Raw genomic sequence first — 25679 nt, 5'->3', positions numbered from 1 at the left:
TCCGTCCTTCCCGCAGCAGCCACCAGAGGGTGTCAGTGAGCCCCTGAGTCAGGCTCTGCCCCTCCTCTGCCCACAGCCCTCCAGGGTTCCCACCTCTTTGGGGTAAAAGCTCACGTCCTCCCCAAGACCCTGCACGACTTGCCCGCCATCCCCTCCGTGTCCTTCCCTTCTCTCTCTCTCCCCCTCACTCACTCTACTCCAGAAACACAGGTCTCCTCATTGTTCCTCCAATATGCCAGGCACAGTCCTACCCCAGGACCTTTGCACAGGCCGTCCCCACTGCAACCTGAAACACCCTTCCCCAAGACCCTTGCAGGGTTTGCCCCCTTGATTTATCCAAGATCTGGCTCAGAGGTCACCTCCCTCAGAGAGGCTGTCCCCTGACCACCTGGCCCCAAACTGCCCTCCGAGGCCATTCTCTCCACACCCCTGGCTTTGGCCATCTTCCCAGCACTCAGCACCACCGGTGCTTGTGTGTTGCATCCCCGTAACTACAGGGGGCCAGGTCTGGTTTGTCACTCACCAACAGGCATGTGCAGAGGGGAGAGTGCCAGCTGGAAAGGGGTGGCAGGGGGCACGACGCCCGTTGGACCACTGCAGGGGCTGTTCCCCCAGGGTAGGGCTGTTGCCCAGAGCACTGACCGCCTGGTGTCCAGGACAGGGCTGGCTCCTCATGACTCAGAGCAAACAAGAAAGCATGAGGCAGACGGGCCTGCAACGCTGAGAAACCAGGAAGCAGCACCGGGCCAGTCGCGTGCTCACTTCCCGGATAAGCTGGAACTATCTGGCCGTCCTTTGGGCCTCCTGCTGCATGGGGCTCTGACCCCGGGAGCAGAGTCCTGCAGGGAGGCTGGCACTCCACGGGCATGGCTCAGGGCTGGGACACCCCCCCAGCCCCACAGAGGCCTGGCCTGGCAGGACCAGGGTGGACGGGATGCCCACAAGCCACAGCCGGAATCTGCTTGCTAAGCTGTGAGCAGGGCTCCGTGGCCGAGTTCCCGCAGCCGCATGACTCGCTGAAGTACAGAATTCCACGGAAGGGACTGTGTGGCGTCAGGACCCTTCCGGTCCCACACTCTGAGAACCCTGAGCTGTGAGATCCATGCTGGGGCCCTGGGGAGACCAAGCTGGGGGAGAGGGGCTGGCACCCCTGTGGAGGCCTGAACTGTGGAAGTTTATGCTGCTGGATGCACCCAGCCCAGATCACAGAATCGCAAGCAAATGTGCGTTGTTTGAAGCCACAAAGCTTCAAGGTGGTTGTTACGGAGCAACAGCTGACCAGAGCAGGTACCATGTTGCCATGCTAAGAGTGGTTCTAAAAGGAATACACAAGGTCCAGTTCCAGGGACGACTCCGGGGACAGGAGAAAGGGGTGAGCACTTTACTCCCTCCGTCCAACTCGGACTCCTCACATGCAAGGAAGCATTAAAAATGCCCACATGACAGATTATCCAGCCGTGACCAGGAGAGCAGCCCTGACACCCGCTCCCACGTGGACAGACCCCGAGAGCATGACGCTCAGGGAGAGAAGCAGACACAGAAGGACACACAGTGTTTGAGTCCACGGATGTGAGACGTCCAGAACAGGCCAGTCCCCAGACCCAGAGAGGGGGCTCCTGGCTGTCAGGGGCTGGGGGGGAGGTGACTGCTGACGGGGACAAGGTTTCTTTTGGATGAGATAGCAGGTTCTGGACTTAGATGGTGGTGATGGGGGCACAACAAAGTGAACATAATAAAGACCACTCAACAGTGTATTTTAAAAGGTTAATTTTATGGTATGTGAACTATATCAAAAAAATTTTTTTTGAGGAATGAATCCTTTTTGTTTCCAAGACACCGCCCGGGTGCATACTGCGGAGCCGGCTCCAGACCCCGCCCCTCGGCAGCTGGGATGCTGCAAAGCAGCCCCGGTTTCCCCACGCCTGAAACAAGGTCGTGTGACCGACGGAGGCGCCTGACCTCAGGAAGGGCAGCCCACCCTGCAGGCTGGTGCTCCCCCAATCTCCTGCAGGGAAGGACCAGGTTTTCCTTCAATTTCCAACCCATCCTGGACAAGACATCCATAAAACACAGTCAAAATCCCCCCTGGAGGAGTGAAGTTTAGACACACAAGATGAAGCCCCAGGATATGTGGCTCTGATCCAGCGTCCATGCAGCTGCCTCCAAACCGGACAGGAGTCACTGCCAGAGACCCTCACCTCCCGGACGAACCTTGTGGAGGAACCAGCCTCGGCCCCGCCTCCCTGGAGGGAGGTGCATGGTACCTGAGCAGTGTGGGGGCTCCATTTGCTAACCCGGGCCCCCCAGCACCAGAGACATGGGCGCCAGGTCATTCTCAGGGGCATCCCGGGCACTGTGGGGCGTGGAGCAGCCTCCCCGCCACCCCTGATGCCAGGGGCCCCTCGGTTGTGACAGCCACAGATGTCCCAGGGGCAGGGTGGCCCAGGTGGGACTGTCTGCACTGGCCCCTGTGGTTGAAAACCCTCAGATGAGACGTTTATGATGACAGTGACAGCACGTACCTTGCCCACCGCCATACGGGCCCTGCCCCTCAGACCAACCCCACCCCCAGGCTGGAGAGGCAGCCACACTGAAAACTCTACCTCTCGGAGAGGAGGAGAATTTAGACACGCAGCTGAGAGCACCCATGACACCCCCCACTCACCCCTAACTCCACACTGACCGGGTGAGACGGGGACTGGCCTCTGCAGTCTGCACGGGGACCTGAGGCCGATGGGCCCCACAGGAAAGCAACAGGCCTGAATGCAGGCGCCCCGGACTCCACAGCCCTGCGCCCCACGAGTGTGTCCCCTGGGTATGTGCCACTGGGAACCCCCTACGTGGGCTTGCTTTCTGCTGTACAGTGTCGATGTGAGTTGAGTGGACTTTCAAAATCACAGTGTTTTGGAGAAAAACCTCGGTTTCTTGAAAAACGAGCAGATTTGGACACACAAGGCCAGCATCCTCACCTGTCTGCACCCGTGCTCTTGCCCCACACAGTCTGTTCCCACCACGGCAAGCAGAGGGCACCTGCGAGCACTGGGGGCAGACGCCACCTGACTGAATGATCGGTCACTTCACTACCACCATTTTACAGAAGGGGAAACACAGTTTGGAGACTTAAGAAGTTACCCTAAAAGTCAAAGGGGAGAAACCCTATGATCATATCTCAGAATCTAGAAAAGCAGTCCACAAGACTCAACATGAATGCCATGTCCAGAAAACTTCTAAGAAACTAGAGAAAAGGGGAAAAAATTAAAAGGACAGGGGTGGGTTGTGGAGTAGGAACTAGCTTTACCCTAAACAAGATCAAAACAAACACTTAAGGCAAACACATTAATATCAACAAGACAAGGAGCGCGGCTGTGAGCGCTACTACTGCAGGGGGACGCCGGCCAGTGCCACAAGACAAGAAAAAATCAAAGGAATGAAAACTGATAAAAAAAAAGACAAAATTTTACAAAATCCAAGTGACCAACCACTGAATTAAACGGAGCAAAGCAAGGTGGCCAGATAGACACCAGCGACTCACTGGGGGTCACACAGCAAGCACGTTGGGAAGAGGCAGGATCGGGGAGCTTCTGCCCCTTGCACCCACCACCTGCTCTTACATGTCTGCCTGGCCCTGGTTTCACACTTGAGTTAATCTTCACCTGTCGAATTTGCATGACCTCTCTGGTCAACACACTATTAACAAAGGGGGCTGCTGATCTTTCCCTCACCAGGGTCACACCTGGTGCGACGCAGAAACAGGCGTGAATCTGGGGTCAACACCACACAGCGACAGAAATACAGGGCTTCCACGTTCTGGTATTGTCTCAGACCTACAGCGCCAGTATTATGACAAGGAAGGCTAAGAAGTCTGGAGTTAATAGCTGATCAGAGTTTTTAACACTGCAAAGAACATGCTGAAAAATACCAAACTCTAGTTAACGATACACATATTCAAGTGTTTCTGGTGGAGTGTGCTGATGTCTGCAACTCTGAAATGCACCCAAAAAATCAGAGAGGGATGCGTGAGTGATGGCTGGGCTGACGGTCAGATGAAGTAAGTAGAGAAAATGTCAACTGTAGGATCCAGGCGGTAATTAGTGAGGGTCCACTGCCCTATTCTTTCAACTTTTCAGCACAGTTGAAATCTTTTTCCTCCAGGTTAAAGGGGAATTCTGACTTTTGATGTCAGGTGTTTGCAAGCTTTGGAGAAACACATTTTGGAGCAGATTCCACCCAAAGAGTGTGAGTGACCACGCAGGCAGTAGTGGACACTACTGAGCACCCGTGTGCCACGCCCCAGGTTCCTGTAACACATACCTGCTCACCACACCTTGGAGAGGGTATGTGCCTACCTCAGGGCCTTTGCATTTGCTGTGTCTGCTGCCTGGGACATGCTAGCCCTACATCTCCATGTGGTGGCTCCTGTCCTCCATCACTCGGGTCTCAGCCTGAATGTCTCCTCCTGGAGAGACCTTCCTTGACCACGCCAGCCCCTTCCCCCCCTCGCACCCTCTACCAGGCCTGTTTTATTTCCCTCATGGTACACGTCACTGTCTGAAGCTAACTTCTTTATCGGCTTGCTCCTTCCTCGGAGAGCAGAGGCCAGACTGTCTTGACCGCAGCCTCTTCCTCATGACCTAGCCGGGTTCCTGGCACACAGCAGGAGCACAATAGCCACAGGCTGGATGGCGGGGGTGGGGTGCTGGGATGAGGAGGTGGGGGTGGACTGGGGAGTGAGCTCAGAGGGGGCAGCCAGGACGAGGAGAGCCCGCTGTGGGAGGAAGCAGGGCTGGGACCCCATCACAGAGGTGGGGGCTCAGGAAGGGCACCCTGGGTGTGGCTGGACACACCTGGGAGACAGCACATGGACGCGGCAACTGAAGCCTCGGGCAGTGCCCAGCACACAGTAGGTGCTCAGTGAGTCGCCGAACCAGTCATGGCCGAGCAGCTCCGAGTCCCCACCCGCTGACCACCTGGAGCCGCGGGGCAGCGCCTGGGCCTCACAGTGAGGGGACGCAGGCAACGGTCGAGAACTCCAATACAGAGGGCAAGTCTCCAAAAACTGTTCTTCGATTCATATGAACCATTTTCTGCCTCTTGGATATCTATTTCTTCTCTTGTGGCTTTGCATTGATCACTTTGAACCATCTGGGACGGTGAATGGAATCAGGTAAAGAATGCAAAGTTCTCCCCAACGACCCACTCCCCAGACGGCGCTCTGCCCGTTCGCTCACGCGCTCGCTGGCTCACTCATAAACTCCCGAGTGCTCCCCAGGCCTGGGGCTGCTGCGGGGCAAGTACCATGTCTAAACATAATGTTACACGAGAAAAGAATCTAAACACCCCGAAACCACAGGGTGAGACAGCAGACACCGGCGTGTTCCCGGGTAGGTTAAACACATCTTTTCGTTCATCCCTGAAGTCAGGAGTCAGTGAACGTTTCCTGTGAAGGGTCAGAGGAGGCCTGGCAGAGGCCAGGCCAGGCCAGGCATGTGGGTAGCGGGGAGTTACCTGGGGGCGGTTCTCCTCCAGGGGCGACCCTACCCCCAGGGGACACTGGCCCATGTCTGGGGACACCTGTGGTCATCAGGGCTAGGGGGCTCCTGGCACCCAGTGGGTGGGGGCAGGGATGCCCAGGACAGCCCCACAGGGAGCGGGCCAGTCCGACATCAGCAGTGTCAGCAGGGCCAGAAAGCTGTGTGGGTGGGGGCAGGGCCTGTAGTGGGTGTTCATTATATTATTCTCTAGGTATTTAAAATATTTCATGATAAAAAGACATTCCCTTGTACCATCCTGTCTGCTCTGTCTTCTGTTTCAAGTTCCCCGTAATAAAAGGCTACCACACGTCCACACCCTCCGAGCTGGGCTGGTGCCCACAAGCCGTGCCTCCAACCCTCTCGCCGTTCCTGGGAGGAAACCGCCACTGGGCGATTTACAGCTGGGAGGCTGAAGAGCAGAGGTCCGGAGGGTTCAAAGCGGACACAGTATTACTACTCCCCCACCACAGGCCTTGGGGGTGGTGGGGTGAGATTTCCCTGGCAGCCAGGGGTGGGAGATGCAGAGCCTTCAGGACCCACCAGCTCCAGGGCAAGCCACTTCCCCAACCCCTGGCTGCCTGACCATCAGCTGGTGGAGACACAGAGGCCCAAACAAGTGCCCTGGGTGCAAACGTGCTCCCAGGAGGCCAGGCCTTTGGAGAACTGGCCGTGCAGCCACGCGATCTGCCCCGTTTACACAACAGCGCAGGGGACAAATGGAAGGGTGCCTCCTCAGCAAAGGTGTCTCATCAACCCGAGCCATCTAGACGCACAAGGTCTCAGCACCAAGAAACAGCATCCCCTTTCTCGGCATTGAACTTTTACCAGTCCAGTCTCCCCCTTCGCTCTGGCTACCAGGGAGCTCAGAGTCAGACGGGCAGCCTACCCCGCAGGTTCCATGTCCTCAGAGGCAGGACAGTCCCAGCTCTCGACGAGACACGTGGGAGCACCCCTCCCAGCCTCGTCGAGTCTCAGCCTCCCTGAGCCCAGTTTACACGCCGGTCACGCTGAACGGTATTGAGCTCGCAGGGTGCGGAGAGGAGACGGAGGGCCCAGCATGCGCCCGGACATACAAAGCAGTCCCCAAACGTACCTGCTAGTGTTCCCAACAGCGCCCCTTACTTGCTTCTGCTCACCACACACATTCAGTTGGCCAGTCCGGTTGAGGACGGTCACAGGTGCAGGCAGGACGCAGGGGGAGCATCGCAGGGCAGTCAGCACACGTGCTTCCCCTACTGGCCCCAGGGGCGCAGTCACCCGGCCCTGAGCCCGGCCCCCGGCAAGGACGGCCCACTTCACATCCTCCTGTCCCGCCTCCAGCCTCGTATCTCTTCACACCGATGTCCCCAGGGAGCCACGCAGCCTTCACCCTTGGAGTGACATCCCCGCCTGCCTGGGTCCCTTTCCAGAGCCCTCTGTAGGGGAGGGAGTTGTGGCTGCCCTCCAAGGCCAAGGCCACAGCCTCTTCCTGGCAGACCGACTGGCTGCTGGGAGCCAAGAGCAGCCCCCCTGAAGTGCGGGACGAGGCGGCCGGGGGGCTGGAAGGGGAGCGGCTGCTCCTGTGCCCAGACAGCCAGGCCCCGCGGTCCCAGCCTCACACTGAGCACAAAAATCAGCCCTGGAGGGTGAGATATAAAAGCAAAAGACCAAACCGAATCCTTAGGAGGAAATTAAGGAGAAAGTCTGCCCTGGGGTGGGCGGGGGGTGGGGTGTCTCCCTAGCAGAGGGTAAGCTGAGTGGGGCTGTGGGGGTCCCGGGGCCCTGCAGGCTCACTGAGCCCCCGAGGGCATCTCGCAGGAGGGCCTGAGCCGCGTGGCTGATCTGCACAGCAACCAGCTTCCTCTGAAGCCCTTTCTCGGGCTTTCCTTGATTCTCTGGGTGGAGCCACGTTCTGACTGTGCTCCCTGCACCTGGCCTGGGGCCCTGCAGCCATCTGGTTGCCTGTCCCCACCTCCACTGGGCTCAAGGACAGAGTCCCTGCCGGGGCCAGCACCAGCCTGGCACAAAGCACAGGCTCCCCTCGTGTTTGGCGACCACCTTTTGCTCCGCCCTGGGCACTGACGTGTCTGGTCGGGTCGTTCCCACCGAGTACACACCATCACTGGGGGCAGACACGGCTCCTCCGAGGATCCAGGCACTGGGGTGAGGGGTGAGGAGCGCCTGCGTCCAGTCCACACCCGGGCCGGCTCGCCAGCCCAGCCCCTGCTCGGCAGCCGCCTGGAGATGCCACGGGGCTACTACAAGCCCACCCAGCCGCAAGGCTCTCCGGGGCTTCTCCGTGCTCCTGGGGTCCTGGGCAATTCTCCCCAGGACCATCTGCCCGGCTGGCCCCGCCCTCCCTCCGGCCCACCACACTTCCAGCTCCAGGTCTCTCAAGTCCACCCCTGAGCCGTGGGACACACTGCTGCCTGCACCCCCACCTCCTCACCTCGCCTCTGGGTGGTGAACACCTGCAGGGACACAGCCCTCCTGGGCTCGCCCTCCCCATGCTCATCCTGGGACCTAGGTAGTCCTGGCTCTACCCTCTCCTGGTGACCTGGACCTCTCCTTCCAGCACGCCACGCTGCAACCCGCCTCCAGTGCCCTCCCAACTCCTCCCTGTCCTCTGGGTGTCCCTCCGCCGGCCCAGGGCTGGGCATGGAGTGGACCTCTGTGAGCATCTGCTGAGCGAGAAACCCTGGAGGGCTGCATGGAGGAGCCTGAGGGCGAGTGCCACCAGGAGCCTCCGGGGTCAGCAGTGAGGAACACAGCCCACACGCGTCTGGAGCTGGATGTCAGACAAAGCACTGAACGCCCAGCACGCCCTGTGGTGCCTCCACCCGGCCTGTCCCAGCAGCGCCCGTCCCATCTCTCCTCTTCAGAGTGGGAAACTGGGGCTCAGAGAAGGGGTATCAGGATGTTTTGTGTTGAGACAGAAACCCAACTCATGCTGTTTGACGAGAAGAAGTGGGGGGGGGGTTACGTTAAGTCCGGGGCCGGCAACCTGCCCTGCAGACCAAATCCCCCACCACAGTATTTATAATTAAAGTTTTACTGGCACATGGCTGCACCCTCCTCGTTCATAGTCATGGCAGAACCAGCTCCCACACCTTCACCCGGCCCCTCACAGAGAAAGCCTGCAAGCCAGCAAGACTGAAGAGGTCGGGGTGACGGGCCTCGGCCTCGCCGGGCTGCGGGGGCCCCGAGGACTCGGTCTCCCCGTCTCGGCACTGCCATCCTCGCTGCTGACCCTCGGGCAGGCGCCTGCTCGCAGGGGCGGACTGGCCCCTCTTTCCTGCTGCCCCCCACGACGCCCCAGGACAAGGAAGCTCTACCACTGGCCTGGGACTGCCTACTGGGGCCGCAGCACCCCGCCTGGGGGTCGGGCAGAGGAAGCCAGGGCGCCGGCGCCGGCGCGCGGGAAGGGGCTGGCAGAGGACGAGCCGCAGCACCGGGGACGGCGCCGGGGCGGGCGGAGGGTCCCGCGCTGTCTCAGGGCTGACGTGCGAGGCTTTCTGGCCCAGGTTTCCTCCCAGATGCGTTTTCACTCCCCAGCAGCCTGGGCCGGGCCGCAGACGTGCACTGGGTTCCAGCAAGCCGCGGGCCGCCACTGTCACCCTCCAGTCTGGGCCCGGGGGACATCACAGGGGCTCCTGCACTTTGAGGCCCCTCCGAGTAGGGCGGGCGCTGACTGCCCAGCTCCCCCCTGTGAGGCAAGTGCTACAATTGCCCCATTTTATAGAAGAGGAAAGGGAGGCCCTGAGAACAAACAAGCTGCCTACTGCAGGGGGGCCCCCAGGTGCCCGTGCTCTGCTCACGGCCGGGGCCGTGGGAGCCCCGTGAGAGCAGGGCCATAAAGACACTCGCATTCTCCCAGGGAATGGTTGCCACATAGGACGACGCCCAGGCAGCCTGGGGAGCCCACTGTCTCGAGACAGAGCCATCCTGGGAGCTAGCCCCTCCAGCCTGAAACTGTGACTTTGTGAGAGATGGAGCCGCGGGGTTTGGGGCTACATCACCCTCAGATTCCACACACACAGAAAGTGTGACATGATAAATGTCTGTTCCTGTTTTAAGCCATGAAATTCTGGGGTGATTTGTTACACAGCAATAGCTAACTGATGCTAGCTGGGTCTCACACGGCCCCTGAGAGGAGAGCGGATGGAGATGGAGAACCCTCCTGGCCCACTCCTCCTCCCCCTCCATTTGCTCACTGTGTTCCCACCACAAGGCCTCCTCACACAGTCCTGTCCCAGGACCCCTGCAAATACTTCTCTGCCTAGAACGCTCTTCCCCAGCTCACCATCCAGGCCTGGATCACACATCACCTCCTCCTCAGAGAGGCCTTCCCTGACCATGGGCTGAGGCCACTTATTAGAAGTCACACCCCTGCTTGGTTTCAACCTTCTCTTTTATTCCTTTGCTCCTCTGATGGCTGCTCCTAATCACATCTTCTGCTACAGCCCAGGGAGCACGTGCCAGGTTCTTGGCAGGTCTTGGGCACCAGCACCCAAGCCCTTCTCCTGTGGGGGCCCCAGGAGTCACAGCAAGGTCCAGGGCCAGGGCCTGAAGGTATGGCAGGCCTGTGCAAGCCACCAACTTCGACACTCCAGCAGGCTCCAGGGACCAGCCAGAGTGGCAGCCATAAAGAGTCCATGTTTACCAGGTCTGTCCGGTGGGGCCAGAGCTCTTGATTCATTTCACCCAGCCAACAGCCCTCCATGTAATGGATGGGGCAGCTGAGGCTCAGAGAAGCCGGGTCACCTGCCTGAGGCCACCCAGGATAGAGTGGGGACAGATGGATGTGATTCCAGATAGTCAGGTTCCAGCCTGAGCCATGGCCACATCAAGGGAAGGAGACGGGAAAGAACCAGCTGTGCTGGGAGCCAGCAGAGCCTCCCAGGCAGAGGGGGAGCCAGTGCAAAGGTCCTGGGGCAGGACTATGCATGAGAGCACTGAACAAGGGAGTGAGAAGCACATGACAGAACAGGATGAGGCCGTTACAGGAACATGGCAGCTCTGAGCCAGGGGACACGGCCAAGGGTCGGCCAGACTCAACACAGTAAGGGCAAAACATGGACAGATTTGGAGTCACATGTCCCCATTTCTACATTCACTTCACAGCTAACAGTCACCAGGGCAGCGTGGCTCTGGCTGAGACAGACCTGGTGACCAGTGGAATAGTCCAGAACAGACAGAATGAGAGCCCAGACCTAGACAGAGTCGGCCTGCTTCGACAAAGGTGCCGAGACAACTTGACGGGGAGAGACACCAGGGTCCTGCTCTCAGTGCACAGGAAAGTAACTCAAATCGCATCACAAATCTAAGTGGACATCAGAGCTGAGAATGTGAAACTCGCAGGGGGAAACAGGGCGAACCCTCATACCTCGGGTCAGGCCAGGTGTCTCAGCTGCGACAGCTAGTGCCTGAGCGGCCGCAGGAAAGGGACACGGGGCCTCATCCAAGTAAAGACGCCTGGGTTTGGACGGACGGACACCATCGAGGAGACGTTTGCGGGTTGTCGTCTGAGGAGGGGCTTGCATCCAGCACGTAGGAAGAACGCCTCCAATTCAACAATGAAGAGAAAACTAACCCAACTGGAAAAGAGACAAAGGATCTGAGCAGACGCTTCTCCAAAGGGGACACACAAGCGGCCAACAAGCCCACAGGGGCGCTCGCCACCACTAACCATCAGGGCAGGCGAAGCGGGACCACGTGAGGCACCCCACCCCGCGGAGCAGGTGCAGGGAGGGCACCGTGTGCAGCGGCCCCTCAGGAGGTTACAGACGCTCCACCTGACCAGCAACCCCACTGCCCGGTGCCCACCCAGGAGAAAGGAAAACACGCGTCCACACAAAAGCTGTTCCTGAATGTTCTCAGCAGCACGATTCACAGCAGTCAAAAGGTGGAAAGTCCCCAAACGTTCATCAATCGATGGATGATAGACACACAGACCACATGTCCCTCCAGACACTGGAGCGTCGCTCAGCCGTGAACAGGAGCAGCCCTGACACCCGCTCCCACGTGGATGGACCCTGAGAGCACGGTGCTCAGAGAGAGAAGCAGACACAGAAGGACACGCAGCGTGTGAGTCCATGGACGTGAGGCGTCCAGAACAGGCCAGTCCGCAGACACAGGGAGGGGGCTCCTGGCTGCCAGGGGCCGGGCAGGGGTGGGGGTGCCTGCTGATGGGGGCGGGGTCTCCTTTTGGGGTGACAGATGCTCTAAACCTGTGGTGATGGTCACACAGCTCTATGAATACAGTGAGGACCACTGACTGGTACACTTTAAATAGGTGAAAACATGCAGCATGTGAATTATATCTCAACCCAAAAGAAGTATTTAGAGAAAAGTCTCAGTGCAGAACAAGGCCTCTGGGCAGACCTGGCCTCACTGTGCTTTGCAGATTGTGCGAGCCCCTCCTCAGATGACAAGCGCACAATCTGAAGGTCTGTGGCCACCCTGCATCGGGAGGTCTATTGGCGCCATTTTCCCAACAGCATCTGCTCCCTGTGTGTCTCTGCGTCACACTCTGGTAATCCTCACAAAACCTCAAACCTTGTCACTATTATTATATTGTTACAGTGATCTGCAGTCAGTGATCTTTGATGCTGTCGCAAAAAGATTACTTTCTGAAGGCTCAGGTGATGGTGAGCATTTTTTAGCAATCAAGTATTTTCAAGGTAAAGAATGTGCACTGTTTTTTGGACACAATGCTGTTACACACTTAACAGACTGCAGTACAATGTAAGTGTAACTTATATCTGCTGGGAGACCAGAAATCCACGTGACTCACTTTACTGACATGCTCACTTTATTGCTGTGGTCTGAAATGGGGCCCGCAGTGTCTCTGAGGTCCGCTTGTATCTTACAAACACAATGGTAGGAGGTGTGTGACCAGGGTACCTGTGCACAGCGAGCGCCTCACATGGGGACACAAGAGGCTGGTGACACAGGTGTCTGCGGTGGGCCTGGGGGCAGAGCCAGGCTATTTTGTGCCATAAACACACAGCAGCTTTCCAAAGGGGGGAAAAGAAAATAAAAATCCCGAGAGAGCTGAATTCCAAGGGCGGAGCAGCACACGCAAAGGCCCAGCGGTGACAAGATAGGACGCTTTCCAGGAACAGCGGAGAAAGGTCCGTGTGGCTGGAGGGGAGGGTGCTCGATCTCACTGCACAGGGCGCGTGCTTCCAGAGCAGTAAACAGGAAGCCTTGCAGAGGACGGGGTGGGGCAGGGGGCAGCGGTGGGTGGGGCGGGGGTTAATCCAGGCTCCACAGCCCCGAGAGAAAGAAGGTTCCAGAACCTTCACCATTCATGCCACAAGCACAGCCAAACACCTGTCTGGGCCCAAGGCTCTAGGCAGAGACAGCCCAAAGGGCAGAGGACGATCAGGTGCATTCTCAGTGGCTCCACAGCTGGAAGGGCTCGAGTGGCTGAGTCAGGGTCACCCAGGGTCACAGAGGGACCGTCAGCTCAGGAAGGAGGCTGGTCCAAGTCTCAGGCCCTCGGAGGGCCCCGCTGACCTCGCGTCTGCAAGTGCTCTGTGTGATTCTGGACTGAATCCCAGAGGGGACAGAAGTTATGGTCCAGGACAGCTGGGTTACTGATGAAACTGTGAGCCCTGAGCATGGGCTGCCCTGAGGCTCCGCCTCTTGCACGTGGTCCCTGTAACTGGTTCAGGCAGCATCTCTGTTGAGAGGATGCACAGATTCCACATCTGCAAATCTACTTATTGGCGAGACTACCTGTAACCAACAGGTGTGAGGGTGTCCCGGTCAGCCCAGGCCCCCATCGGGCAGCGGAGTGTCTTCCCCTGCATGTGCCCAGCGAGGTGGACCAGCTGCTGCCGGCCTTCCTCCTTCAGCCCTCGGACCACCGACAGGTGTCCTTTTTGTGGTCTCCTGAGTGCCACGTTTCCTGCATATCTGTGTTCTGGTGGGTGACTCTGTATCTAAAATGCACCCCCTACACTGGCCGGGGTCTCCAGTGCGGGTGGGCGGTGCCATCCTCTCGGAGAAAATGCAAGTGTCAGATGAGCTGGGTTCAGGCAAGAGTTGTAGCCCCACCAGCCAGGAGCCCAGTGTGAGTGAATCCACAGCCCACAGCAGACAAGGTGTCTTTAAACAGAAGCGCACGTCACATGAGGCTGTGACAGTGCGGTGACAGCGGCTCACAGGAGCCTGGCCCCTGTGTCCCCCATCCCTCGGCGTCCAGGGCAGAGGACGTGGGGGAGTTCACCACAAGGTCCCTGCAACTTCCTGCAGGCTTCAAAGTTTTCCAGATAAAATGTTAAAGAAATAATAACACACACAGAGACAGGTATGCACAGGCACAGGAAAACACCCGGAGCGGCAGTCACAGCCCCACAGACACGGAGGGTGGAGCCAGGAGCAAACGTCCACCTGCCGCCGCCGGCAGGCCCGGCGGCCGCGCTCGCACAGGAAGCGTGCTACTACCTGTAGTCTGAGACATGCCTGCTGCATGAGCACAGCGGCAGACAAGTGGAACCGAAGAGAAAGTCCAGGAATAGACCAGCCACACACAGGAATTTGGTCTATAATCAAGGTGGTATCTCAGATCAGAGGAAAGCAGATTATCTGAGCCACCTGAGAAAACCTGGCTCAGTTAAACCCTCGCACAGCTTACGCCAGGATTAACCCCAAGTATAACGAGAATTTAAATGTTAAAAAAAGAGTAAAATTATAGAAATACTAGAAGAATTTAACTGTCACCTAGAACAGAGAAGACTTCTCCATCATGACATCAAACTGGGAAACCATAAAAAGAGAGCTTGATAAATGGGACCACATAAAAACCTGCCCCAGCATCAATAACCATCATCAGAGAAGATGGGGAAAAACTACTTGCACTTACTTGGATTAAAAAAGCCAACAACAACTTTCCATAATATATAAAGAGCTCCTACAGATCAGTAAGAAAAAGACTGGTAACTCAGCTGAAAATGGGAAAGATACAATTAGTACACAGTTCCCAGGGAAAGGAGGTAAGAGTTCTGAGATGTGTAAGATTAAAGGCAGGAGTGGGGTGAGTGGTGAAAGGGGGTCTGTGAGCGTGCAATCAAGACAAGACGGAACGGGGACCCAAGAGCTTACGGGAGCAAAGGCGCCAAGGGCTCCCGGGGCGAGCACTCTGTCTTCCAGCTCCAACAAAGTGCAGGGCTGTCAGGGTGGGGCAGTCCAGCCGCAGCCCCTGTGTGACCTGGGTGACCTGGGCAGGCAAGTCCTTTCTCCTCATGTTCCTCTCTGCTCCCTTTGCTGGAATACATTTTTAATAAAACAAAGATGAAGAGTTAAAAAGGAAAAGATATATGAAGACCTTTCCCTCTGATTCCCATTATGAAACATCCAAGCTGCAACTATGCTGAGATGTCACTTTGGGCCCAAGAGTTTGGAAAGATGGAAGAAATGGACGAGGCACTACATTCTCACCCTCGCCGGAAGAAACTGTTCACCTGATACTGGGCTAATCACAGTCCAAATTTTCTCCATTTTACGAGGTGCTGACATCTCGGGGGCCTTGCAGACCTGGGGACTGTCCCTCTGAGTCAGCCAACTCCTCCATCACAAGCAACTTGCCTTTGAGTGCACCTCTGCTGTGCAAACCAAGCCGGGCCACTCTACCCTGCTCACACACAGGCCTACGGTCCCCCAGGCCTGGCAGGCACAGCCAGAGCCCAGCCCGCAGCCCAGAGCCAGCTGCCAGCGCCAAACGAGGGATCCCGCCCTGCGCTCCCTGTGTGCCCTGCAGGAGCCCCAGACAAGGTCAGTGCCCTCCCCACAGACCCAGCCCAGGGCCAGCTGGCAGGGGGACCCCCGAGACAGCCAGCTTTGCTCGACACCAGGTGACTGTGCTGCCCCCAAGGGAAAGCAGAGACCCCTGCCCCCAGCACCTGCAGAACCGGGGCACATGGTGCAACCCAAGCAGTGCCCCGTTACCCACGTGCCCTGTGCTGGCAGTTCACGCACTGGCCCCTCTAATCCTCACAGGAGCCCCAAGAGGAAGGCCCGTCTCAGATCCAGCTTCACCAACGAGCCTCCCGCTTCCTGTCCCAGGGCTGCTGGGACCCCACACCTGGTCTCTTCTCCATCTATGCCCACCCCCTCGTTGCCTCACCTGGTCACACACTATAAATGCCATCTCCGGTCGGGGCACTAAGCCATCTCCCCGGACGGACATCAGCTGCCCGGCAGGACATCATCACTCCGCATGGGGAGCTCCTTATCCCCGGCTGCCTGCTCATCACTCCCTGAGCTCCCGACTCGGTCTTGCTGTAGCCCCGACCCATGTCTCCTGTCTCACATTAACACTGTGCCCAGCCATCCCCCAAACCTGCTCTGCCCTGTCCCCAGTTTTAGCCGAGGCAGCTGTCCTTCCAGGGACACAGGCCACAAGCTCAGACTCCCTCAATTTCCCTCTCTCTCCCACACTCAATCCTTCAGTAAGTCCTGTCGACTCTCCTCCTAAAATCTACTCTGAGTCACTTCTCCTGCCTCCACTGGGGCCCAAGCCCCACCATCACCCACCAGGAGCAGCGCTGTCCCGTTGCCCAGGTCCCGCTCCCACCCTGCCACCACAGTCTGTTCCCTGAAGCGGCCAGAAGCAGCCTGAGAGCACCTGAGTCAGGCCTCGCCCTCCAGGGCTCCCAACGTCCTGGGGATAAAAGCCCACGTCCTCCCCAAGGCCCACAAGGCCCTGCAGGACCTGCCCCGACCCCTCCCCGCCCTCCCGTCCTCCCTCTCTCCCCCTCGCTCACTCTGCTCCAGACACTAGGGCCTCCTGGCTGTTCCTCCAACTTGCCTGCCCCAGGGCCTTTGCACAGGCTGTGCCCGTTGCCTGGAACCCTCTGCCTGGAACCCTCCCCCAACATCTCCACACTGCATATCCCATTTCCTACAGATCTACGCTCAAATGTCACCCCTCCTGAGTTCCTGGCCTCCACCAGCTCCCGCTGTGTCCCCCTCTCTGCTCTTCTCCACGGCACTCACCTCCCCTGTGGTCTCATATCTATCTCCTTTCATCCTTTACTGTCTGCACATGCCACACCCTCACCCCAGCATACACGCAGGGACTGGGCCCCTCTGGTCCCGGCTGGCTTCCCAGCACCTGGCCCGACCTGGGCCTGGCAGCCCCATGCCACCAGGATGAAAGCCATGTGTGTGCAAGAGGCAGGGGTGACTCAGACAGAAGAGTAGCTGTGACCAAAAGCGGGGGACCCTTTCTTCAGCCAGAGTCAGAGGCCAGGTCCCCACTGGCCCGGGCACTGGGGGCCCCTCGGGCCAAACCCCAACCCCTCCACAGAGCCTGGTGGCACTGCCATGCAGAGGCCCCACGGCTAATCCCCGAAGTCAATAATCCCCCCACGTGGACGGGCCCCCCCGCAGGCCCCGCCGTCCAGCTGGCCACAGCCGGAAATCCTCAGCAGGGTCTCCACCTGCACTGTCACCAGCGGGGACACGCGGCCAGGTGGGGCGGCTGGCTGTGGGAATACAGAGGCCTGGGGCCAAGACACTCCTGGGATATGGGCCACCATGCCGGCTGGGCAAGGCCCAGGTCACACAGGTGTCACCGAATGCGCACCACCAGAGGGTGGAGGTCTCACCTCTTCTTGTGCCGCCGTATCCTCAGACCCTGCTGCCCCCTCTTCAGTTCACTCGCTCAGAGGCACACGGTCCTCAGCCAGGGTGGGGCTGAGCTGGCACAAGCCTGGGGCTGCCCGGCCCAGGGCTCCATGAGACTCTACCTGCCCTGGGGGCCCCAGGCAGCCCCCCAGATCCCCTTTTCTCATATCAGCAAGAGCCTGCCAGAGCCTGGACCCCCAGGCTGCTCCTTCTTGGGCCCTCCCCACATCTACCCCCCAACCCTAGGATGCAGGCCCAAACTCTCCTGGGTTCATCTCCCTCACCTCCCTCCACCCTCTTAGGAGCCCTGTCCAGCTCCCCAGCCCCACTCACCCGGCTGCCTGCCCCCACAGCCCCCTCCCCACCGTGCAGCTGCGCGCTCTCTATAAAACATGACTCACTGTCCTGCTTAAACCCGCCAGCACCAGCAACTGGACTCAGACCAGAACCCAAGTAGGGCCAGGGTCTCTGTGGCCCCATAGGGCTTGTCCTGTCTGCCTCAGGCTCCCTACCCTTTCTCTTCTGTGGCGCTAATGAATCACTCGTTCCTACCTCAGGGCCTTTGCACGGCTGATCCCTCTGCCTGAATGCCTGACCGGGGCTGCTATTTCTCCCACAGATCACCTGCTCCCCGACCATCGGCTGCAGCAGGCCCTGGTCACTCCCTGTGGCCACGACGCCTGTTTCACTGCTGTCTGCAGCTCACCAGGGCCAGCGTGGTCTGACTCAGGGGTGGGCAAGCATTTTCCATAAAGGACCAGACAGTGAGTACTTCCGACTTTGCAGGCCACGGGTCTCTGCCTCAACACTCAACTCTGCTGCTGTAGCTGGACGGCCCTGCGGACAACAGGTGAGCAACAGTGCGTGGCCAAGTGCCAAAAAATCATTCCTGACAAAAACTGGCTGGGGCGGGACAGGCCTGGGGCCACCGTCTGCTGACCTCGTCTCACGTGTTTATTCATTCGCCGTCTGCACCCTGACTGCCACCAATCTGAGAGCCAGGGAGTCTAGGCACCTACACCGCTGCCCCAGCCCACAGCAGGTGCTCGATAAATGTCCAACAGGCGCTGTTCAAGGACAAAACGAGGTGTAAACGCATGTCTGGTCCCTTCAGCTGGCCACTCCCACGTGGGGCCAGCCGCGCCAGCACCATTCCAGACTCTACAGGCCAATCTGCCCAAAGAGGCCCTACAAGAAATGCGGTCAGCACACCAGTTTCACAGATGGAGACTCTGAGGCTGCCGGCCCAAGTGCCTGTTGTCGCATCACTAAAGTGGCCATGCAGGATCTGAACTGGGAGCTTTCTGCCTTCAAAGGCCATGGCTGACTAACCCAAGGGGCCGAGGGATGCTGCAGTCCCCGGTTACCATCCACCCACAGCTACAGAGGAGGCCTCTGGTGATGCAGCCCCACCCGCCCCAGCTATGCTGGCCCCCACACTGCTTTTCAAGCACAGGAGGCCTTTGCTTCCTGTCCCTCCTTTAGGCCTCCCTCAAATGTCACAGAAGCCTCACTGATAGGAGATATTTAAGCAAAAACTTAAAAGAGCTAAGGAAGCAAATGACACAGAAATGGAGGATGAGCACTCAAGGCAGAGGGCACAGCAGGTACAAAGGCCCTGAGGCAGAGCGAGTGATGGAAGAGGGAGGAGGTGAGGGCGGGGCGGGGAGGGGAGTGGGGTAAGTCATGCAGGGCCTTGTGGGTGGAGGGGAGGGCTTTTACTCCGAGGGAGGTGGGAGCCCTGGAGGGCTGTGAGCAGAGGAGAGGCGGGGCCTGAGTCAGCTTTCTTGGGAGCCTTCTGGAGTGAACGGTAGGGAGCACAGCAAGAGACAGGGACCAGGCCAGCAAAGGGTGATGGGGCTGAACCAGGTGGAGGCAGGACTGGGGAGAAGTGGTTGAATTCTGGGTCCATTCTGAAGGCAAAGCCAAAATAATCTGCCTCCAGATTAGTCACGGGAAGGGGCTGGGGCTCGGTCAGGAATGAAGCTGACTGTACTGAGATACCACGGAAGCAGGAAGGACAGGAGAGAAATGGCTCATAAACCCCAGGCCACAGTGCAGGCCAAAGCCCACGCAGCTCGTGGGCCCCCACCGGGGCCCTGTGAACGTGTCCAAGACTCCAGCCCTCCCAAGATTCTCCCCTCAGAACCAGGCACCCAAAAGTCCCCAAAACCATCGGTGAACCCATCAGGCCCTCCTGGGCCAGGCCTTGGGAGTCCAGGCATTTAAAGTAACCGGATTCTAAACACCAACGATGCATTTCACCTCCCATCAGGTTGGCCAGAACGACCAAGCCGACAGCATCTGGAGCTGGCAATGATGTGGGGAGACAGACGGTCTCTCTCGGCCCCTGCCGGACCTTTCCGGAAAGCCACCAGGCATCGGTCTGCTTGCCCCTGACCCAATCACTCCAAGGCGGGGACGCCAACCACTAGAAATCAAAGCATCACAGCTCCAGGCCCACTTTCAAAGATGTCCCCTGCGTCATGACTTGTGACAGCGAAAGGCAGCTCCAGACACAACCCGATCTCCCTCAGCAGGAGGCTGGTTGCATCCATAAGGCTCATGCCTAAAGTGCTGACCTTCACCACATGCTCGCCATGTGCTGACGTGCTAACCCAGGCAAGGCTGGCAGCGTGGCCCCATTTTACAGATGGGGACACTGAGGCTCAGAGAGACCAAGGCATTTGCCCTTTGGGGGTCACACAGCGACTGAGTGGAAGCCAGGCAGGATAAGGGGTTCCCCCCTCTTAACCACGGCACTGCATTCTCTCGGAAGAAAAAAACTGATACCGATGTGTGGATAAAAAAAAAATCCCCATTACAGATAAAAGTCAAGCAAGCTACAGAACAAGAGGTATGCAGAGCAGCCCTCACTCAGGCGATTACACCCCCCAGGGGCCACGTGGCCATGTCTGGGGACACCTGTGGTTCTCACAACTGGGGGTGTTCCTGGCACGGAGGGGGTAGGGCCAGGGATGCCACTTCACACCCTACCTCCATCCCGCAGGATTGTCCCCCCAACAACAAAGAATTTTCCAGGCCAAAACGACAGTGCCAAGGCCCTGGGACCCTGGTGTCATACGGAACCACGGGGTGAACAAGCAGACCCATCTGTGTGTCTATGAGGCCGTGTGAGCAGGAAAGGCATGGACAGTTCTTCCCCAAACTTAACAGAAATGGGCTCGGAGAAAGGGAGGCAGCTATTAACCCTAAAGAGAGTGAAATAAATGACTGGCCGTGGGAGTCAAGATTTCTGGGGTTTGGGGACAGGCAGGAAGGGCCGGGCCCTTACGGCTCAGGGCCCTGTGCTCACACCCAGCCACAGCCAGGGCCTGGGATTTTATCTGCCCTCAATCAGATCACCTAGCCCCTGAGAAGACAAATGTCTGCTGGGCGGCTTTCTTGTGGTCACTGCATCTTAGGCTATTTTGTCTCTGCCCACCCCAGGCCAGAGGCTGATGGCGCAGGTCAGGGGACTGAGAAAGGGCTGCAACTGGGTCCCTCCACCGTGTCAGGTGCTGGCCAGGCAGGGCACCACCTGCTGGCAAAGAATGAGGGCACGAGGGCCGGGTGGTGGAGCTGAACCGGGTCATCTACCAAGCAGCTCCAGATGGCAGCGTGAAAGGAAGCGGTGGGAGTTCTCCGGAGCCCCGCGGGGAGCGCACTCGCTCTGGCTCTTTCTCCAGACATTTCTCCCAACTCCCAGGCAGCACAGCAGCTCCCTGGCTGCCAAGGAATCTTCGGGAGGCCGGGGGAGAAGGAGCATGGCGCCCACGTGGGCGTCCACAGGGCCTCTCCTGGGGAGGGCGCTCGGGGGGACTGAGGTTCTGCGGGTCTGGAAACTTCCTGTCTGGGAGCTTGCAACCTTGACCAAGAAGGAACCATCCCTCTAGGCAGTGGCTGGGCTCTGCACACGGTCCCAGGGAAAGGCAGGCCGCCTCCCTTCCCAAACCTGCTCTCCCTGAGGGCAGGAGAGGGACGCCAAGGAGAAGGGCATGAGAAAGCAGGGCCCTGCACAGCTAAGGCAGCCCCCACTATCCAGGGAGAATGCTTGGGGGCTCCTCCTCCCCACCTGCTTGCAGAGCTCTGGCACTGAAGGTGCCTGGAGATGTCATCCCCCCAACCCCCTCTTGTTATAGGGGGGTAAACTGAAGCCCAGAAAGCGAAGGAATGACCAGTGCACTAGAAACCAGGTCTGGTGACTTACACAAAGAAAGATGAGGTAGTCAGGAGGCTGACCCAGCCGGCCTCCAAGAACCCCACTTCCATCACAGCAGCCCCTGCCCTTCCCAGCCAATAAGATATGCCCATAGGGTGACTGCTTGGAGGGGAAGGGGTGAGGTCCGGAAGCTGGTATCAAGCAAGGTGGGTGGCCCGGAGCAGTGGGTCCAGGCAGCGGGGCACATCTGGCACAGCGTCACTCCCTGGAGGCAGGGCCCCCCACCGGAACGGGGTACTTCACCATCCCACACGTAGGGCGGCCCCCTGACAAGACTGGGTGGGATGTCGTCCCCAGGCGCCCTCAGCAGGAGGCAGTGCACCCATCCACCGCGCGTCCAAATGGGGGGGTGTCTCACTCCCCGCCAGAGATGAGGACCCACCTTCCCCGCCTGCTCCAAAGGGAGTTGCTCCACCCACAGCCTCTCAGAATGGGGCCTTGCACCCACCCCCGACCCCAGACCGGCGGCTCCCCCTAAGACTCCTGGAATGGGCGGCGCCACCCAGAGTCCCCATAGCGGGGCGTTCTATCCTCCCTCGGGCGCCGGGTCCCCCGGCCCCGGAGTGGGGCGTTCCATCCCCCCTGCGAGTGCCCCCGAGTGGAATGTTCCAGCCTTCCCGCTGCGGGTCCCGACGCCCCTCCGGCGCTAGGACGGGTCCACTGGGCCCCGGCGTGGGGGGGCAGGCGGGTCCATTCGGGGAGCGGGGAGGGAGGGAGGGAGGTCCCGAACCGTTACCTGCTGCCGCCCCGCTCTCCGCGGCCCAGGCTGCCTCCGAGGTCACGGCCCCCGCCTCGGCGCTCTCCGCCTCGTCCGGCACCTCCAGCTCCATGGCCGCGCGAGGGCCTGCCGGCCGGCGGGCGGGCGGGCGGCCGGAGGGAGCTTCCCGAGCTGCGGCTGCGGCCGCCGCCGCTGAACAACAACCGCCGCCGGCTGGAGAGCGGAGGGAGGGGGCCGGGCCCAGGGAGCGAGGGGCGGGCCCGGGGCGGGGCCGGGCGCTGCGCCACTGCGCACCGCGCGCGCCGCCAATCGGGCCTCGGGGGCGGGGCCTGCGTGCGTCCCGGGCCCCGGGAGCGACGCGAGCGCCCTCACGCGCCCAGGGGGTGGAAAGGGCAGCGCTATTCCCGTCACTTAACGTTGCTATGGTCCATAACAGCATTATTATATATAATAAACATAAGTAATAATTACAGTTAACAAATTATCATGTCAAAAATAACGTTTATATCACACATGCTATCGTTTAACATAAGTAATAGTTATGTAATAATAAATAAGTTTAATTTTATTATTATGCACAGTACATAAATTGTGTCATATTATTATGATAGACATACTAATGTTACTATTAAACAAACAGTAATATGGTATTATGATAAGCAGTATTAGTAGGTAATGTAAAGGCACTATTTATGATAGACAGCACCATGTATAACATATCAAAAATTATACATAATAATAATATTCTCAAGTGCCAAGCTCAGTGCTAAAGCCTTTACAGGCAATATCTCCAGAAGTTAGGGACTATATTTTGTTTTCTTTTTTTAAACTACTAGTATATTCCCAGTACATAACACAGAACCTTACACCTAGAAGACAATAAATATTCGATAATATTGATCAACCAGATGGAAACTATTATCCCCATTTTACACTTGAGAAAACAGGAACTCAGGGAGCTGAAGCCACATGCTCAGAATCACACAAAGAACTGTGCAGTGAATCAGCGAGTTTACCTATTGTATTAAGAATAATAATTGTGTATATGTTGTCATTAAAATCTAATGGTGAATTTATTAATGATATGGTTAGGCAGTTATTCATTCTGAGGTCATGGTTTGGGGAGTAATAAGTGTTGCTATTAGTAATTTTATTCATTATTAATGATTTCTGCTGGGGGGCAGGTGGGGGAATGGGGGCACCCAGCTGGTGAGGGATGGGGCTGGAAAGTTTTTGCCCAAGCCTGTCTGACTCCAGACACATGACCCCCTCATCACCGTCTGGGGTGCTGATGAGGTCATCAGGAGGTTGACAAGGCTGTACTTTGGGGTACTTGGTGGTGGGATGACAGGGGATCAGGAAGATGAAGTAGGCCTCAGGCAGACCCAGGGGTTAGAAAGATGCATCTGAAACGTTCTCCATCAAAACAGGGAGACAAACAGAGAAAAAGGAAGATGTAGAGAATAGAACCCAGGATTGGGGGCAGGCCTCCCACAGATTAGCTGTGTCCTGTCAGAACTGAGCCCACCTGGAGGTGGGGGGCCAAAAGGCTCCAAGGAATTAACAGATGATGCATAAACACAATGTGGTCCATTCACACAATGGAATATGATTCTGCCTTAAAAGGAAGGAGATTCTGACACCTGCTACAACATGGTTGGACCTTGAGGACACGATGCTCAGTGAAATAACCCAAACACAGAAGGACAAATACTGTCTGATTCCACTCACAGGAGGACCCAGAGGAGTCAAATCCATAGAGACAGAAAGTAGATGGTGGAACCAGGGGCTGGGGAAAGGGATGGGGTGTCAGTGTTTAATAAGGACAGAGTTTCAGCTTGGGAAGATGAGGAAGTTTTGAAGATGAATAGTGGGGATGGTTGCACAACAATGTGAATGTGTTAATGTCACTGAGCTGTGCACTTCAAAATGTTTAAGATGGTTCATTTTATGTTATGTGTATTTTGCCACCATTTTTTAAAAAAAGGCTCCAGGAGGTGTTCTTTGGATGCATGCCATGGATAGAACTCCTGATTCATTTCGAATCTGTCTCGAGAGAAGATTTAGATCAGTGGTTCTCAAAGTGAGGTGCCTGGACCTGTCTTCACCAGCATCAACCAGGAGCATGTTAGAAATGCAGATTCTCAAAAAGAAAGAAAGAAATGCAAGTTCTCGGGCCCCACCCCAGCCCTCCTGCATCAGAAATTCAGGGCGGAAGGACCCACAAGCTGGCTTTCAGTGAGCCTCCCAGGACAATTCAGATGCCTGGTAGAGTTTCAGAACCACTAGCTCAGACAACTGGAGAAGGGCTAGAGGGTTGGATCAGTGATGAGAATTGTGAAAACAAAGCAAAATTTTAAAGGATCAACTTCAGGATTGATTCTGAATCTCTCTTGGCAGGAAGTCAATATTACAACTGGAAAATCAAGAGGTCAAGCAATATTTAGAGAGGTAGACGTGAACATCTACACAATTAACTTAAAAGAAGCTGAAGAGGGGGTTCCTCTGAGAAATCTTGGGGTGGCAGTGTCGCTGACAATTTCAACAGAACCTGCATGAGAATGTGACTCTTTAAAGTGTGCGAGTGTGTAAACTTTAATGAAAATATAAAAGCTTAAAAAAAACTGATGCTGAGTGGGGAGCAGAAGGAGATAGGCAGGGAATGGAGAGGAGGGACCTGGGTGGGGCTGCATTTTTTCCCCATCCTCCCTCATTGCTTGTCCTTGTTCCCATTTTGCAGGATGGAAAAACCGAGGCTGTCCAGCTCAGCTGGTTGCCTGGTTTCGGACGCCCCCTGGTGGCTATAGTGGTTACTACCAGCAGCACTGGGTACAGCAGGTAAGAGAAACTTGAGTTTCCATCCCAACCCGTATTCCATTCATTCACTCCACAAATATTTATTGAGCACCTACTGGGTACCAGGCACTGTTCTAGGCCACAAGGTTACACACATGAACAAAACCAAATCCCTGACCTCAATGAGGTGGCAACCTAGAAGAAATACAGATAAACAAGCAAATAAGACATAAGGTCCTTTCAGCTGCTAGTAAATACTTTGAAAATAATACAGATGTGATATGACCGCGACAGAATGTGATCGAACAAGACAGACTTCACAGCTAATTCATACTAAGCTCCTCATCCAACACTTTTCAGTAGAATGACAAGTAAGCTGGTTTAAGTTTAAATTTTTTCATGTTGTTTAATATTTTCTAGCAACCGCATTTTAAAAAGCAAAAAACAAAACAAAACAAACCCAGATGAGATTAATTTTAACAACATATTCCATTTAAACCAATCCATTCAAAAATATTATTGTTTCTGCTGGGAAAACGAATGAGCTATTTTACACTCCTCACCGTACAGCGAGACTTCCAAATCCGGGGTGTGTTTTACCCACCTCTCTTTCATCCAGACCAGCCGCCTGTGGCTCGTGGCTGGGAGGTGCAGCCCTACTGTGTGCCCAGCAGCGTGCTCAGCACTTTGTGGGAGGGCATTCATTCAGCCGCTCTTGCAAAGAATCTTAGGAAGCAGAGGCCAGTGTTGTTCTCATTTTTTTTTAATGAGGAAACTGAGGGGCTCCCGTGAC

The 25679-nt window shown here is 57.0% G+C and overlaps 1 protein-coding gene across 10 annotated transcripts in view; it reads right to left on the bottom strand.

Annotated features, from left to right (window-relative positions):
• PIP5K1C (phosphatidylinositol-4-phosphate 5-kinase type 1 gamma) overlaps positions 1-22308 on the bottom strand; it is a 55735-nt gene extending 33427 nt beyond the window's left edge. For 4 of the 10 annotated variants that reach the window (XM_072947978.1, XM_072947981.1, XM_072947984.1 and 1 more), the window contains exons 1-2: positions 22109-22308; positions 14625-14786 (exon numbers count right to left, since the gene is read on the bottom strand). In XM_072947978.1, coding sequence (XP_072804079.1) covers positions 14625-14786; positions 22109-22202 — 256 coding nt within the window. In that variant the 5' untranslated portion in view covers positions 22203-22308. Of the gene's footprint in view, positions 1-6624; positions 6680-10896; positions 11108-14624; positions 14787-22108 lie in introns of those variants that run through there. The other 6 variants (XM_015241155.3, XM_015241157.3, XM_072947982.1 and 3 more) reach the window with 4 other exon arrangements.
• Between the last annotated feature and the right edge of the window lie 3371 nt (positions 22309-25679).

The sequence above is a fragment of the Vicugna pacos genome, chromosome 22 (assembly GCF_048564905.1).
Source record: "Vicugna pacos chromosome 22, VicPac4, whole genome shotgun sequence".
NCBI lineage: Eukaryota > Metazoa > Chordata > Mammalia > Artiodactyla > Camelidae > Vicugna > Vicugna pacos.
Note: the sequence above shows the minus strand (reverse complement) of the source record. Positions and strands in the feature narration are given on the sequence as shown.